The sequence below is a fragment of the Colletotrichum lupini genome, chromosome 7, assembly GCF_023278565.1.
Source record: "Colletotrichum lupini chromosome 7, complete sequence".
NCBI lineage: Eukaryota > Fungi > Ascomycota > Sordariomycetes > Glomerellales > Glomerellaceae > Colletotrichum > Colletotrichum lupini.
Genome location: NC_064680.1, coordinates 3,082,659 through 3,099,141, shown reverse-complemented (window position 1 = coordinate 3,099,141; position 16,483 = coordinate 3,082,659). Strand labels below are relative to the sequence as shown.

Below are 16,483 nucleotides of genomic sequence, written 5' to 3'. Positions count from 1 at the left end.
AAGATCATCCCCCGTGATGATTATCCACCATCTTGGCCGTTTGCTGTGCAGAGATGGAAGTTTCCGAGACATCCCTCAGGAGCAGATGTTCTGGAGTTCCCGTGGCTGTGGTATCACGATGTGACGATGGTAGCTCAACCCTGGAAATGGAGCCATATTGTATATATAGGCCTAGAACGGCCTGAACATTCCTCCATCTTCTCTCCTTTTCGTTTTTCGTGTTTTTTTCTGCCCATTTATTCACTCATTGCATCCGCAGTTTAGGATCTCTGATGCTACCTCGGGCCTTGAGTCAGGTTTGCATATGCTCGCCCGCATGTTGTTCAACAAACGAGACATTTTTCGGAGTGATGCAGGAAAAGGCAGGTTGGAGGCTCAAGGCAAGAAAAAAACAAAACAAGACTTTGTACAACCACACTTCCCATGCAGGGTTGCGGCACGGCCGAGGCCGTACCGTACGGATGTACGTGCGTGACAGTACGTGCGTGCGTGCGTGCGTGGGGTTCGGTTTGGTTGGTTTGGAATGGTTTGCATTGGATGGGATTGGATTAATGGGATGTTTCCTTCTTCTTCTTTCGTGCCACCGGCCGGCCAAGAGCTGCACGAAAGTCCTCAAACTGGGGAAAGATCTCCACTAAACAGTGATCTGAGCGGTTCGCTTCGCAAATCGCAACCCTCTCGCTGTTTCGCTTCTTATGCCACTCTGGTTGATCGGCCACCAATTTCTCTTTGTCATGTTCCGAGCGAACAAGAGGTGCCAAATCCAACCTCACACGCACTTTTGCGGGAGGGGAGGGGACCAAGAAATTGTGGGGCTTGCCGTTGGTGGTCGGATGTTTGGCGCGGCTCGAGTTTTGACGCTGCAGTTGCATTTTTGCAATTCGTATCCGTAGAGCCTCAACACTTGGTAACACTCATTTCAATTGCATTAACACACCTTGCTCTCAAAATTCAAGGGCGAGGATATCCTGCCAGCAGCTCCCGCTATTCTGCCACTAAGTATAGCTACGGCCGCTATACGACCGCCGGTCTCGGGTATATATATAAGCTAGGCTCTGCGTAGTTAGTATTCGAATAGATTAGACTAATTAGAGGCCGTTAATTAACTTATAATTAATTAAATTATTTTAGTAAAAAGTATAGTAATTAACGAATTAGCCTAATTCGATATAATCAACGAAGTAGCCTAATTAATTACTTAATTAACTACCTAATTAACTATTAATTACTCCGTATAGCCCATAGCCCGTAATTTAGTAACTTCCTCTACTTTAGCCTCGTACTCTATTTTAGCCTCGTACTTATTAATAAGTCTATCTATCTTGCCTTTTATTATAAGATTAATATTATAAGCGCAATCCTCGTTAGCTAGATCTTATAGTACGTCTAATTATATAAGATTACTAGTTAATTAGGATTATAACTTTATAAATATTAGCGGCCGAGGAGCCCCTATAAGATTAATCATATTACCGTTAACTACCTTAATTACCTCGTTAATAATAGCCTACTAGTACCTCTGCTATATCTTTATACTAGGCTTATACGTATTAGAATTATATATAATCTCGAGGCCTTATTAAGTAAAAGTAGCCCTACTTAGCGCTAGAGGTATTATTAATAATAGCGGTACTAATACGGGTACTACTTTTACGCATTTAGTAGCTTCCTTATACTTAAACGCAGAGGGCTCTTATTTAAAAAAAGTACTTCGATCGACGGCTAGCTTTTTTAACTTACCTACTATAACTACTATAATACTCGCTATAGAGCCCTATAAGCGACCCTTACCTCAGACTTATAAAGGATTAAATAGGGGGATAGAAATACTATTACTAATAATAAGCTCTAAGCGTCGCTAGAACTAGTATAAGTAGATCTTTTTTAATAATATTAGGGTACCGTCCTTAATATATTACTAGAGGACGTAGTAATAAAGTAGCCTATAAGTAGTTCGAATTAAGTAGTATACGCACTTTTTTAATAGCTTTTTTAATAAACCTAAATTTAGCTATTTACTTAGCGTACTAAGTTCTTATAAGAGTCGCTTAAGGGTATCGTAATATATATACGGACGCACCTTTTTTTAAAATAACCCTATAGTAATACTTAATACCTTAGCCTAGTAACGGGTTTAGTAAGTACTAATTATAACTACTTAACTTACTTAGAAAATAACTAATTTATTAAATACGGCTTTAAAGTCGCCCGTACGGTAATAAACTCGTATTTTAATACTCGCGTATAAGGATTTAATAATTAATATAGTTAAGTAACTAAAGTACTTAATTTAGTTAACCTAAATAAGTACGAGTTTCTTATACTATAGCTTAAGCTAAGTATTAATAATATAATTAATTACTACCGTAGGGTACTTAGTAATCTAAAATTTAAATAATCGGTTATAATATATAACTATTAATTAGCTATGGAGGAGATTACCCTGATCCGTAAGGAATTATTAAAAGTAAGGGTTACGTATAACTACGCTAATCTCGTCCCTCGTAGCTAGGCCGAAGTAACGCCGGGTCCGGGCTAATATATTAAGGTTAACGTATTAGTAATAGAGTACGTGCGGTACTACTTTAAATTAGGCATTATTATCGAGGGTATTAAGTAGAGTAATCTCGCAATCCGTATATATAACTTATAAAAAGGGAATTTTATAGGCCCAGAATAATACTAATAGTTAGTTAATAACCTAACGGTAGTTAGCTTCCTTCTCGCTAAATAAAAAGTAGCTCGTAACTTAAAAAGCATAACTATCGTTAGTTACTTTATAAATATTAAATAACGGCATATTAAATTAGTTAGTTTTATATATAGAATCTATTAATAAAACATCCGGGTATTATTAAAATAGGGAAATCGTAGTAGTAGGCACGATAAATAAGCTCGTAATATAGCCCGCGTCGTTATATTAAAAACGGTACTAGTACTTCGTTAAATCGCGTAATTAGTTAAATAACTACTTAATAGGGGTCCTATTACCTAATTCGTTATGGTAGTAAGTAGCTAATATATTAAATATATTATGGGTAACGATACTACTATAATTACTACTTTCTAACCATAAGCTCGAAAAGATTTAAATAAGTTAAATACCCTTATTTTATTAGTTAACGATTTAGTCCTTCTTATTACGTAATAGCGCGCAGTAGTAACGTATAAAAGCGTTAGTATTACTAAATAGGTAGTTATAGTAGTTATAAAAGTCGCTAATAACGGGATAAAAGAGCTAATTATTACTTAAAAAGCTAGTAGCGATTTATTAGTAATAGTCTATAAATAAGGTCGAGGATTTATAACGCTTATTTAAATAGGTTAACTTTACGAAGCGTTACTACTTTTAATTATAACGCGGGCTACGATTATAATAATAAGTAATAGTAGTTAGCGCCCTAATAGAGGGCTTATATTAAATAATTCAGACCGCGAAGCTAGCTTCGTAAGTAGCCTCGTTAAGTACTACTTTAGTATCGAATAGGGTAGAGAATCGCTAGCCGTAAAATAAGTAGTCGTACTTTACGTAGCCGTAATCGTTATAATTAGCTATATAGTAGTAAATAAAAGGATCGTTAATTTTATAATTATTCTCTTTTTATAGTATATTAACGTTAGGAATAGTTTTAATTAGCGGTAGTAGTAGCGGTAGCGACGGCGAGGTCGACGAAGTGGTGGTTATAGGTGGGTAGGTAGGTGGGTAAGTAGGTAGGTGGGTAGGTAAGTGGGTGGGTATGGGTAGCTGGCCTCCGGGCTCGGAGGTAGGGCCTGCCGCAGCCACACTTGGGGGCGGGATAGCAGGAGCTGCTGGCAGAATATCCTCGCCCAAATTCAATTGTCGCACTTCTTGACACGATGCGACACAATTTTGTAACTAGTTCCCCTATTCTTTGCGTCTTTTTCGTAGGAATTGCGACTCGTCAGAACTTGCATGCATACTCGAGTCGTGTCTCGCTGCCACTTGCTGATAATAAATAGCTCGAGCTTTTGGGTGGCTGGCTGGAGCAGAATCCTGTATGAACAGAAGAACGTATTCGTAGTTGGTCAGGACCATCACAACTCAAGTGTTGTTTGTGACGTTTTATGTGCGCGAGAATTCTCGCATGATCTGATGAGCAAAACCAAAGATATTCTGCCAACTCGCTCGCGGCTTGGTCGCCATGAGGTTGGCGAAGCAGATCAGTCTGTGTCTTTGAACAAGCTAGTTGGCGTTCAATTGTTGACTTCCATCAGTTCGAGCCCTCCTGCTCTGTCACGATCTCAAAGAGCGACTCAGAGAGAAAATATGAAAGATAACAATTACGAAAAATCTTGGGGACGAGAGACTCTCCGGACAATTCGGCTCCAAGAAGGCACCGTCGTTATCGGTTGACAATACTACTCCCGGACCAAACACGTCAATAATTCCGCACCTTCCGGAATATCAACCGAAAGTGACTTTGTAGACAAAAGGTGACTTTGGAGGCAAGTACATGATCGTCGCCAAAGAAACCATCTCCAACCGTCCAACGAAGCAGGGCCAAGTAGTAGCGGTGAAGAATTATCGTATGTGATTGCCACACCAACATGGGCCCCGACAAAGGGAGCAAAAACTCCAACATGGCCAACAGCACACATGTCCAGGTTATGGCGATGGGTTCATGCTGTTGGTTTTGGATGAGTGCGTTGGTGCAGGTTGGATGGCAAGCAAATATAGTTTCAGGTTGGACACGGAATACTGGACGGAATAGAAAGGTGGTGGTGGCGCGTGCCAAACTGTCGGTTCCCTCGGTTAAGCGGTACGTTATTTCGCAACTGCAAGACCGTCAGGGAGAGGGAGAGAGGAGAGGTTGGTTTGTCTTTCTTTGTAAGTTTCGGTCGCTTGGCCGACTTACCTAGGAAAGTTCACGTAGTACGGATATTACTCCGTAAATGTTGGAGTGAGAAAACCTGCATATAAAACCCCGGACCCCCTGTCCTGTGTACCGTACCCTGCCCGGCTGCACTTTGCTTCTTAAGCGGAATTGCCGCAGGAAAGCTGCATGATGCGCGCGCTGCAGCGATGCAGTACCTAGACGAGCTGCTAATACTGTCCTTTTTGCGTTTCTGCAACGAACAAAATTCCCTCAGTACGTAATCCGCCGGTCAGCAGGTCGCAAATCATGCAGGGCCAGTTCTTCCGGTAACCCTTGCATCTTCGAGTCCCTGGACTCTGATGATTCCATCGATTCCATACAGATACCTGTCCAAAGAAACCAGTCTATTTGGTTGGCGATGCCTGCAGAATGGCCCCTCTCTCATTCTCCAACAAAGAAGGGACAGGCAGAGAGAGGAAACAGCCACCCCCCCCCCCCCCCCCCTTCCTTAGGCCCCCCAGAGTATCACTTATCATCGCACAGGATCCTGCATCACACTATTGGAGACCCAGCAGGAAACCTTCACAAGCTCGCAAATCATTCCTCGCATTTGAGCTGGCCCGCTCTCCAATCTTCATATTTTGCAAAAAAGTCGAATCATTGGGGTCGCACGACATGGAGCCTGGGCGTGAAGTGGGCGGGGGGAGGGGGTTGATGTGATGTGATGCGATGGGTGTGTATTATGCTGGAGCTTCGGGAAACGCTCCAGTTTGACCCCGTTTCGTCCCGTTTTGTCCGAAACTCTTCAATACCACATGGCAAGCGTACCCGCGCATTCCGGACAGTGTTTGTGGGAAGGCGGCTCTTGGTATTTATATCACGACGGAACCGTACTTTTTTTCGTCTCGTGCGCGCGCATGTGTTTGCGGGAAGAAAGGGAACAAAACGGCCACAAGCAAAACAGAAGAAAGAAAAGAAATAAGTTCAAAGATCCTGCTAAAATGAAGCTAGAAGGAACTTTTGGGTATCCTCGTTACAACGCTAAGCCCTCCTTCCGTGGAATTCCCCTCCCATTACCCCTCAAACCATAAGCCTCCTTTCGGACATGGCTTGGCAGCATTCCAGGCTGGTCTACAACTCCTGCCTGCTACAAGTGAGGTCACTGAGGTGAGTGATAAGCACTTGACCATCCCATACCCGCCTGCTACCTTGCCTCTCTCGCCGGGATCCTACTCAAATCTGGATCAGAACCCCGAACATCGCCAGTATCGATGGCACGCACGCCACGCCAATTACTTGGTGTCGGTGGATCGCGTGGACGAGGTCGCCCGGCTGCTTCCCGTCTCCTTGAGGATCTGGGCCTCCTCTAGTGCCTCTCGCTTTGCAAACTCATCGAGAAGCTTGTGCGCTGTCTCAAGAGGTAACTCGGCTATCATGGCCGATAGGTTCTAGGGAAACCGGGTCAGTCGATCGAGATCTCTTCATGCAAAGGTTTACGGCCGTAAGGGGGGCGAAGTAGGTGAGGCGAGCGTTACAGCGCCGGCCGGAGGCTTAGCCTGAAGGCCAAAATTCCAGAAGAACGGTACGGTGAGGTACTTACCGCGGGGAAGATGTCGGACGGATGATACTTAAATTCCTCCATCATGCGGTTCAAGCGAAGTACCTGCTTCCACGGAACAATGGTGTCTCCAATCAAAAAGGTAGGGAACCTTGCCATGGCGAGCTCTTCAAGGATCCAGCGACGTTGAAAGTAGGAACGGCCCATGAAGTCGTTGGCACCGGCCCAATGTGGCATCAGGAACGGAATCTCGCCGTCGGGACCAGGAGCCCATAGAGACGCGATGGGGACCGCCCACTTGTGAAATGGCGCGTAGTCTTCGGGGTGCTTTTCGCGGTCGCCGGGGTCGCCCCAGTGGGGCGGCATAGCGTCCTCGATCCGCGCAAGAGCGGCCATGGCCTCATCGGTGTCGTCCCTCTTGTCGCCCAGCCACCCGACGACAAGCTCCGCGTTGCGATAGATGTTACGCATGTCCGTGTGCTGCTTGGACTTTTCCACGTCGTCACGTTGGTTGACGCAGAGGAAGTCGCACCACACCCTCAAACACCTCGACTCCAAGTCACTCTGACGTGAGCTACCGAGACCGAAGAGCTGCCTAAGCCATCTCGGGGCGCCGTGAGGCCGCCTGGCCGGCGTCCTTTGGAAGCGCTGCGAGATAGTCGGATAGAAGACGGCGCGGACCTGCTTCAGTGCCTGAGCCAGATGAGCCGTGATAGTGACGGCATGGCCGCCCACGAAGATCTTTTCGGTCTCGGCCGCGTCGCCATAGAGTGACGAGAGGGCGATGTACTCGCGGGACAGCTCATCCGTCAGGCGAACTGTGACGAGCCGACACTCGACTGGATCGCTGAGGCTGCGCGCGGACTGAATCTCAAGCAGGCGGATCTCACGCCTCGAAGGGTCCAGACGCCGATATTGAATGCTCATCTTAACGGCAGCAATGCTCTGGTTCGGTTCGGCGGAGCGAGCGAGCGAGCGAGTGAGCGGGATCGGGCGAGAACTCGGCCAAGCAGGAGACAGCAACAAACAGTTGTCTCGATTGTTCACCCCTCACAGATTCTGTGTAAAATACCGGTATCCGTATGTGCTTTTTTCCTGTCTCTGATGTGCCGATTCCTGTGCTCCAGATTCGGTCTCAGGTGAGGGCCTGTTGCTACCGGTATCTCCCTCTCTCTTCTTCTCCAGTTTCTGCAGGTTGAGCTGTAGGAGAGTGGAAAGGGTGGCAGGGCAGGGGTGGGTTTCCAACACTCAGTCTCACACTCAGTTTCCGAGAGTAAGGTAGGTATTACGAAGTATCCGTACGGGTCTGCTGCTGCTGCTGCTGACAGGATTTGACTTGACTTGCGGCGTGTGAGTGTCTGGGTCGCACACCAACAATGCAACGGCAGGGCGAATCTGAAGCGCGTCCAGCGCAGAAGTGAGGACTCCGAACGGGACGCCGGCGTTTATACCAAGAAGGCGCAGATGCGGGCCCAGCGGCTTGGGCAGGGGATCTCTGGGGGCATCGATGCTGTCGGCTGTTCCCAATGCCATGCTCGGGTTGAGATTTTCATAGCACAGGGGTCCAGACTCCAGCCAGACATTCCAGCGAGACAGAGAGAAGCCGAAAAAGACGGGCACGGCGTGCCAATGGGGCGTAAAGGTCGACGAAGTTCGACGGGATACGGCTAGCTTCCCCCTCCTTCAGAAGGAGACGGGCTCACGCTATCCAGGGGTCGCAGGTGGGAAGGTTCAAGGTTCAAGGGGAAGAGGGAGGGGGTGTGTGTCGTAACTAAGTCTTGATGCGTGGTTGTGTGCTTGTGGACTGGTGGTGGTGGTGGAGCGTGGATGCGTGTGGTGGTCGCCATCAGAGACATTCGGGAACATTTCCAAGGAGAGCGGCACGGCACTCGTACTGGCAGCAGCGTGGCGAGCGGCTGGTCTATCGGTTCGGTCATTGCTTTGAATAGTGACACAATTTGACGAGATGATGGACGGTGAACAATGAAGCTGGATGACAGATGCACCACGCAACCAGCACGCGAAGTTGAACTTTGTGGTGAGTTGAGCAAAGAGCACATACGTACTGTGCAGTAGACGGCAGCAAAAGGGAAAGAACCCTTGCTTGGCGTTGCTTGCCTGGTTCTGGCTTTGGCTGCCTGCTACGTACCCTATGACCCGGCATGGACCCGGTGGAGAAGGCGAGGGCTGAAAACGGCCACTTCTCTGCTGCATTTGTGCAGAGACCCAACGTACCAAGAAGACCTTGTGGATTTCCCTTTTACCTGTGGAGGGCAACGGAACACTTTCGTCAGGAAACGACACGCAGGCAAAGCCGCAAGTTCGCGTAACGTACGGAGTAAGCAAGGTGGTGGCAGGCTTACACGCTTGGTAAGGTAGGACAACCAGACCCAGAGCATCGAGTGGGCAGAAAAATAGGACATGGACCATCCATGGTAATTCAAATGTTCGGCGATCTAAAAGCCAAAGCAAGGTTTTTCCAGGTTTCTCGCTCCGATGCCTCGACCATTCTGCAAACGCAATCTCCCTCCTCCGACTGAGACCCCCTCCGAATGGTGAATCTGCGCCCCCATCCGCCATCCGGCAATTCGCGTGCTCGTGCGCGTGTTCGTCTGATTCGAATGATTCCATACAACGGCCGCAACAGCCACATAGTCACCAAGTGAACAAGCAACTACGCCGTAACTGTCCACAGTTCCAGACCCGTACGGCTCACGGAACGCCGAAGCTGAGACGCAATGGAATGGAACACCTAGCGAAAGCGGCAGCCATCTTTGTGTGTATTGGAGCTTTACTGCTCTGGGTTTGGGAGAGCCTGTGAGTGCAGCGTGCCACCCCGCCCACCCCGCCCACCCCAGCACCAAGGCACGAAGCCACGGCATGGCTCCAAGGCATGGCCCGCAGCCACCTACTTGGTCCTTTACGGCTACCGCATTACGGCTCTGATGGGATGGATTTCATGGATGGATTACCTATGGGTAGCCTGTACGGATACTGTGTAAGGATAGGCAAGCTGTTCGTACTACGTACACAGTAGGGGAAGAGCCCCCCTTTTCCACTTGGCAACCGTTGGCGGGCACAATTGGACCCGTCCTGACAGTAAGGTAGGCACTCCGTACTGGGTTGAATGCTAGGTTTGTGTGCTGGGTATGGAGTGTATGAAGGAGCAATTTGGAGATGATCATGTCATGTTTGGGAAGCCAATGTTCGCACGACCCCAGATGACCCCCACTTCCTTCTTGCGACCTGCGTGCATGGGATGGCAGGTACGGAGTAACACAGGCCCTGACAGACGCTGACGGCTCTTGCGCTCTTGGGTGGGCTCCTCTTTTATCTTCTCTTTTTCTGGGACCCGTTCCTGCCGTTCCACCACCTCCTGACTCGGGGCTACCATGTTCCTTGCTGACTACGAACTCACGTGCGTCGTCATCGCCGCACCGCACGCCGCAACTTCGCAACTCCCCCTCCGAAAATATGCCATGCTTCCCGTCTTTGACACTGCCCTAAGCCACCTCTCTTGCGGTCTTACTACGCTGCACATATATCGTCAACCCGGGAATACACCCATTTTAGGCACACTTGGGGAAACCTGGCCGTCAACAGCTTCACATCCATGGTCCATGATGCGATCCGGGAGTTGATGCGGTTTCGGGATGATCTCACAATCAAACCCCCCTCCACGGAGTCGCCTACGGAGCACACTACCTCACCCACACAATCCCTTACATCCAGCACCATGACAGCACACCACTCTTGTGACCTCAAGTCTGGACTCTGTAGTGTAGTCTGTACCCGAGACTGCGTATCGGCACTCGACCTTAGTTCACTTGATATTTCCTGGCACCATGATCCATCGTCTACTGCGTGGTTGGTCTCCGTCACGGACCTTCCTCCGTCCACTCTCGCACAAACTTTGTACACCACCACCACCATCTTTCTCTTGCTGCATTGCATGGCCACGATCCTTGGGAATGCTTGCCCATTCTCCACTAACAACTTGTCAACCCAGTCCAGCCTGGGTAATGTCCTCCCTAGGGGCCCCGGCTAGACCGCGGTACCAATGCACATTGTAGCATGTGTACACAAAAGTAGTGTACCTCCAACAACGAGGGACAAACCTGCAGCGTTGTTGAACTAGCAACTGGGACTAAGCCCACTCTGCTCTTAACCCTCTCCACATGCCACACGAGCCAACGGCGAACCGTCAAACGGTTTGGTTTGACCTAGGGATGAGGGAGCGATGGCTGGCGATCGAGGTATCAAATCGCACCGCATTTTCTCTCACTTTGCCCTGATGCCACTATTCCTTACCTCTTCCAGATCGTTGCCTCGCTCACCACCTCACCATTGCCGCCGTAGCCAAACCTGGACCGCCGAATGCCTCCTCCTTCTCCTTCGCCCCGGCACCTCGCTCGAAATGGAAACCTCTCGATGCCCTGCCACCCACATGCCTTTCATATCGACCTCCCTGTCCATGGGAGCATCTCGAGCCCATGTTAGGAATAAAAAGCCCAGGTCTCCCCCGTCAAGAGGTTTCATGGATATGGTCATTAGCTTCTTGTCTGTGCTTCTTCTAGACTAAACTCTACCTACACCGACAATTCATATCCAGTATTAACCGCCCTTACTAACCCACCGCCATTCCTCTAGAGCTCGCTCCTCTTGAGCTCTCACTTGTTGCCCTTAATGTCCACCTCGCCCAAGATTATGGTCAGCCCTCCCGGTCTCAGCCCTGGAGGAATCAACAGCGCCGCTGTTTCGGTTGCCCAGCCGTGGCTCCGGATGCTCAGCTCCGTGTGGGGAATGTGCGCCCCGAAGCGAATCCGCCTCGAAGATGACCTGGCAAAGGAGCCCAAGCGGCTGGCTGCCCTCTGCAAGCCCATTTGCAAACAGATGCTCGAGGACCTCAAGTACCCTGGCGTCCCACCGGTCAAGCGCGAGTCCGTCGAAGCGCTGCTGAAATATATGCACAAGAGAGCCGTCGAGATCGGATGGCCACTCGATACCCCTCTGTCCCAGAAGGGGTTCCGCTTGGGCTTCTCACTAGCTGCGGTATGTATCCCACCTCCTTACCATTCATGCTACCCTAAAGCCACGTTTTGGCGTTTGAATAATACCTCGTTTTTATTTTGGATATTCTCCATGGATTAAAATGTGATTGTGATAAGTAGCGTGCTGACGGAACACCCGCAACAGATGTGCCATCCCCGTCACCCGATAGAGGTACAGGGTTATGTTGGGCTCTTCACCTGGCTCGTCGTTCAGTACGACGACATCGTGGGCCAGAATGAAGGCGGAATGGACGAGGCCCAGCACTTCCAGCGGCGCTTCCTCAACGGCGAGACCCAGCCCAACGCCATGCTCGAAGGGCTGGCGGGCCTGCTGCGTCAGGCTCCCGACATTTTTGACCCCGTCATGGCCAGCCTGTTGCAAATCTCGGCTCTCAAATTCATGACTTGCAACCTGCTCGAGCGTCACGATGGCTTCCAGAACATGAAGACCACGCGGGGCGCCGGGATCAAGTTCCCCGACTTCCTGCGCGACCTGGCTGGCATAAACGTGGCGTACGCCGTCTTCTGCTTCCCCAAAGCCCAATACCCGGACGTGAGTCAATACCTGGAGGCCATTCCTGACATGGCCAGGGTGATCGACATTTCGAACGACGTTTTCTCGTAAGTCATTCACCCCCCCCCCCCCCCCCCCCCCCCCCGCGTGAGCCAGGTGGGGGTCAGACAGGGCGTGTCTGCCACGCAGACGACGGGGGGCCGCCCGTTTTCGTGGGCGTTTTCTCATCGATCCTCACCCCCCCCCCCCCCCCCGCCAATATCTATAACACACGGACACTTGTTAGTGTATATTTGCTTTTTCTTCATCCATCGACGTATGTCTGACCGCGTGCCTTTTTATCAGCTTCTACAAGGAGGAACTTGGCGGCGAGACCAGGAATTATATTCACAACCGCCGTATGGCAACCGGCAAGGATGTCTTCGCAGTCCTGGAAGACGTCGCCACCGACACGGTAGATGCCGCCAACAGAGCCTCCGCCATCCTCAAGGGGAGGGGCACGTACGAGCAGTCTATGCAGGAGTGCGCCAGAGGCTTCCACGCCATGCACACATCGAACCCACGGTACAAGATGGCTGACATGGACTTGGCCGAGGAGCATCCTCTGGCTCCGTACGAACATCTCATGGCGGAGATCTTTGGCGGTCATGAAAAGGTGAAGGCATGAAGCTTCGCAAGCTTTGCCCTTCTTCCCCTTTTGTGACTTACACAACCACACACACTGTTTACGATTTGATGTTATTGCGATTTGGAAGCAGCATGAGATACCTGCTGGGAGGCATTCTGATTATTTGTTGTTCGGTTTTGTTTTTATTTCTTTGGTGCGAAGGTTTGACTATCGACCTGCCTTGTCGTTGGTGTGGCTGTTTTGTTTTTATCGACTGCATGGATGAGCACGCTGAGCGACTGAACGTAGCATTTGCAATCTTAGGTTATCGGGTATCTGTAGTGCCGAGCGAGAAAGTTTTGTACTATTTACGAGAGAGAGCGAAAAAGAGCTTGTCCTTTTTTTTCTTTCTTTTTTATGATTTTCAACAAATGTATCCGTACAACTCACAAACTCAATTAATGAACACTACACCTCCTCCATCTTGCTCAGGAAACTTTTGTCCATTGTGTGTTTGCTTTCTTGATCTGTACATAATTTCGTTAGTGCGCCTCTTATACGAGGATTAGTGTACTGTCGTAAGAAGGATTCGATCCCCTGAAAAAGACCACACAAACTTCCAGCTTTGGTGATCGACCACACCCCCCTTTTGCGGTTGCCCAAGCGAAACCCCCCCTCCCCTCCGAACCACTTGTCAGCCAGCTCCGGTTCGGTTTAGTTATGCGCTTTTGCAAGGGTCCTGGCCAATCATCCCAGAAAATTCACGAGTCGGATACCGGACTAAAGAGCGTGGCTTTCGCCAAGTCGACAAGGTTACTTACTCTTTTTGCATTATCAAAAAAGGAGAAAAAATGGGTCGGTGTTGGGCATCACCTAATCAAAAAGAAAGAGGATTTTCCGTCAATTGGTATTTGACTCATGTGACTCGTCATTTTCCTTGCAAGGCTTCGTTCGATACGCGCGCCCATAATATATCACTCATCAAACGTCACCACAATGGAGACCTGAAGCGCCCTTTTTGTTGTCTCCCTTCTCCAGGAAATTTTGGCGATGCTACCTGTATCATTATGCACATCATCGAAGAAAATCAAAAAGAGGAAAAGCCTCCCTTTTTTTTAATCCAGGGTTTTGTCCGATGGACCGACAGAGTTTGCGGGAAGAGCCGCTCCCTCGCCACGGGACCCGGGGGTTGCGGAGCTCTCACTACCTTACCCCCTTTGGACCCAGCAAACTTATTGTGCAGGGTAATTAAGTATGATCATTTGGGAAAGGGGGGACCACCACGCATCCCACGTAATGGTTGTAACCCTCTGGAAACGACGGCACAACGTGACAAAACCCCATTCTCCCAGACTTATATGCATTTTTGATACGAGTACTCCGTACGGGATGCTCTTTTCGGACATGGCCATGTTCTGGAACAATTCTAGATCAGCAGTCCCAGTCATCCATGGAGCAAACTTCGAGTTTGGCGAATTAAAGGCACACCAATACTTGAATCAGGTGTGTTTGTTTGTAATCTTGCAAAATGTTGAGTTGCCGGGCCCCCGATAATTAACCCCCAGCTTGTTTGTTGAGTTGTGTAACCGGCATGGGGGGGCTTCCGAGGATCTTAATTAGTCTCGAAAACCGGTTACGTCAGAGGCCATTGCAAAGCTTTCCTAGGTATGATCCTTTAAGTGGCTTGCTTTGCTCTGAAGTCGTCTAGCTCCTTTCTTCGCCTATAACTTTTGATCTGCTGACAAATTTCGAAGCCAATAAACTTCAAAGCATAGTGAAACAGTATTCCATACCGAACAGCGATTTGTTCCAAGAAAAGCCAAGGACTTGCTGTGGTCTGCTCTTGTCTGTTTCCTAGTTGTTCTGTTACTCTCCACTTTCCTCGTCATAAAGAAATTTCTACTTACAAAGAAAACTCAGTTACGAGGTGGTCTGAACAGAGGTCTTCAAATCAGATGAGAATGTGAATGCACTAAGAAGCGGCATCTCGAGTGGGGACGAAGCCCAAGAGGACGAGTTTGAGAACCAGGATAGACTACTATATCACTTATGACACTTTCGAATTTCTTCCCAGAACAAAAACATGAAAGCCGAGTTGAGTGTGGTCTGGCGTACCGTTTGATGTCACAATCAAGCTTCAGACCTGGGCTCCTTCGAGGTCCCGAGTTCAAGGCCATGAATCTCTTCCCAATTTTTTCTTTCCTCTTTTTGATGAACTAGAACGATGAAGAAGTCGGGCGTTATCTATTGCAGAATCCAATAGTCGCTACGATGTTATACAAAAGACGAGCACAATGACAACTTTGAGCCACTCCTTCATCAGCAACTCATCAGCAACTCACCAGCAACTCACCAGCAACTCATCGTCAACTCATCAGATTTGTGACTCGTGTACCGTAAACACATAAGTAGACAACAGCAACTCGCAACTCAGCACCATGGAATATTCGATGCCAGTTGATCAGGGAACCCGAAACCCTGTCAGCGAAGAGTCCCAGAACATAGCTCCCCAGTATCAGCAGGTGGAAAAATGTCATCACCCTCCCTTCCCGAAGCCTTCTCACATTCTCTTACTTACGACTTCCCGGGATTTACCGCCTTACCGCCCTCTGTTCGTCGCGATGTATGCTGCGACACCTCTGTTGAACCTCACCTGCAAAAGCTTTTACTAGTGCAACCAGCTTCGACCGCAGCAAGAGGTGGCTCGATGTGAATTTGTCCAACTTTTCCTGGGCGCGCTGGCCGTATCTAAAGCCTGGTATGCTCTTACCAACGAGGAGCTCGAAGCATTCGAGCAAAGTCGATACTCGCGGATAGAAGTCGAGTCCTTAGCGCGTTAACTCGAAGACTCGTTGTACCAAATAATGGTTCGCTTTGACGATTTCTTCTTCTTTAGGGCTTTGACAAGATACCCCGACAAGCCAATTAGTACTAACATTCTATCAGGCCTCGCCGGTCAGGCCTCGTTAGTTAAGGGATAGCTTAGGGGGGCATAAAGAGGGGGACTAAGTAATAAAGGAGCAGCTTAGGTATATATAGAGCGCTAGTAATATACCTCGAGGGAAGGGTAGATTTTAATAATTCCTCTTTTAGACCCTAATAATAGTTAGCCTTTATAAGCTTCTTCTCTATATCGTATACTTATTAATAATCTAAAATCTTTATTTACGAAGGGGACTAGGCCGGAAGCTTAAAATACTAGTAAGAACGAGACGTAATAAGAGAGCGTAGTCGGCGCTACGATAATAAAAAAAAAACGACTCTTTTCTATCAGACCCCCTAGAGTCGCCTCTTCCTTAGTAAACGATATAAGAACGAAGCGCGGTAGAACTATTAACGTAGCGGTAATATAAAAGGACCGTATTATTAAGAGTATTAACGAATTTTAAATAAAATAGCAAACCTCTTACCCTTACTCGCTAATACCTAAACCGAATAATAAGTAATAAGCTAGTAGAACTATAAGAATAAGAACGATAATTAGAAAAAGAAATCCTTATTATAACGTATAAAGAGTGCTTATATAGAAGATGAGTAAATTTAGAACGCTTACGGAGCTCCTCGGATAGCCCGGCCCTTACGCTAAGGGCTACGGTCTTAGCTATAGCAGCCTCGGACGTTAGCTTTAATATAAATAAAAACGTAAACCCCCGGATTAAGGATAGTTTAATAAATAAAGCCGTACTTAAAGCGCCGCTTAAGTAATAATAAAGTAATAAGTTCGTACTACTTAAGCCCTTATTTACTAGCTCCTTTTTAACTTAAATAAGCGCTATAAGTAGAACGTCTACGTTTAGACCGCTATCCCTCCCTAACTTATTATATATTAGTAAATTAGTACGGGATTTATAAAGCTTCCTCTTTAACTATTATTATTACTTCGACCTATAGGCTTAATAAATAAGAATAGACTGC

General features: G+C 48.1%; 5 protein-coding genes across 5 annotated transcripts; 3 read left to right on the top strand and 2 right to left on the bottom strand.

The window, feature by feature from the left end:
* Positions 1 to 523: 523 nt before the first annotated feature.
* CLUP02_13964 (uncharacterized protein) lies at positions 524 to 1,063 on the top strand (the record flags this gene model as incomplete). The annotated part of the gene is made up of 1 exon (XM_049292899.1): positions 524 to 1,063. One exon carries the CDS (start codon positions 524 to 526, stop codon positions 1,061 to 1,063), a length of 540 nt encoding a protein of 179 aa, XP_049150045.1.
* Positions 1,064 to 6,130: 5,067 nt separating this feature from the next.
* Positions 6,131 to 7,929, bottom strand: CLUP02_13963 (heterokaryon incompatibility protein; the record flags this gene model as incomplete). Its single annotated transcript, XM_049292898.1, has 4 exons — positions 6,131 to 6,286; positions 6,439 to 7,396; positions 7,469 to 7,596; positions 7,699 to 7,929. 4 exons carry the CDS (start codon positions 7,927 to 7,929, stop codon positions 6,131 to 6,133), a joined length of 1,473 nt encoding a protein of 490 aa, XP_049150044.1.
* Positions 7,930 to 8,242: 313 nt separating this feature from the next.
* On the bottom strand, positions 8,243 to 9,278 carry CLUP02_13962 (uncharacterized protein; the record flags this gene model as incomplete). The annotated part of the gene is made up of 3 exons (XM_049292897.1): positions 8,243 to 8,317; positions 8,760 to 8,852; positions 9,030 to 9,278. The coding sequence occupies 3 exons, from the start codon at positions 9,276 to 9,278 to the stop codon at positions 8,243 to 8,245; spliced, it is 417 nt and encodes a 138-aa protein (XP_049150043.1).
* Positions 9,279 to 11,082: 1,804 nt separating this feature from the next.
* CLUP02_13961 (longiborneol synthase) lies at positions 11,083 to 12,628 on the top strand (the record flags this gene model as incomplete). The annotated part of the gene is made up of 3 exons (XM_049292896.1): positions 11,083 to 11,448; positions 11,593 to 12,068; positions 12,307 to 12,628. The coding sequence occupies 3 exons, from the start codon at positions 11,083 to 11,085 to the stop codon at positions 12,626 to 12,628; spliced, it is 1,164 nt and encodes a 387-aa protein (XP_049150042.1).
* A 401-nt stretch (positions 12,629 to 13,029) lies between these two features.
* Positions 13,030 to 15,385, top strand: CLUP02_13960 (uncharacterized protein; the record flags this gene model as incomplete). The annotated part of the gene is made up of 9 exons (XM_049292895.1): positions 13,030 to 13,076; positions 13,192 to 13,261; positions 13,325 to 13,423; positions 13,513 to 13,805; positions 13,921 to 14,071; positions 14,339 to 14,413; positions 14,832 to 14,950; positions 15,003 to 15,179; positions 15,241 to 15,385. 9 exons carry the CDS (start codon positions 13,030 to 13,032, stop codon positions 15,383 to 15,385), a joined length of 1,176 nt encoding a protein of 391 aa, XP_049150041.1.
* Between the last annotated feature and the right edge of the window lie 1,098 nt (positions 15,386 to 16,483).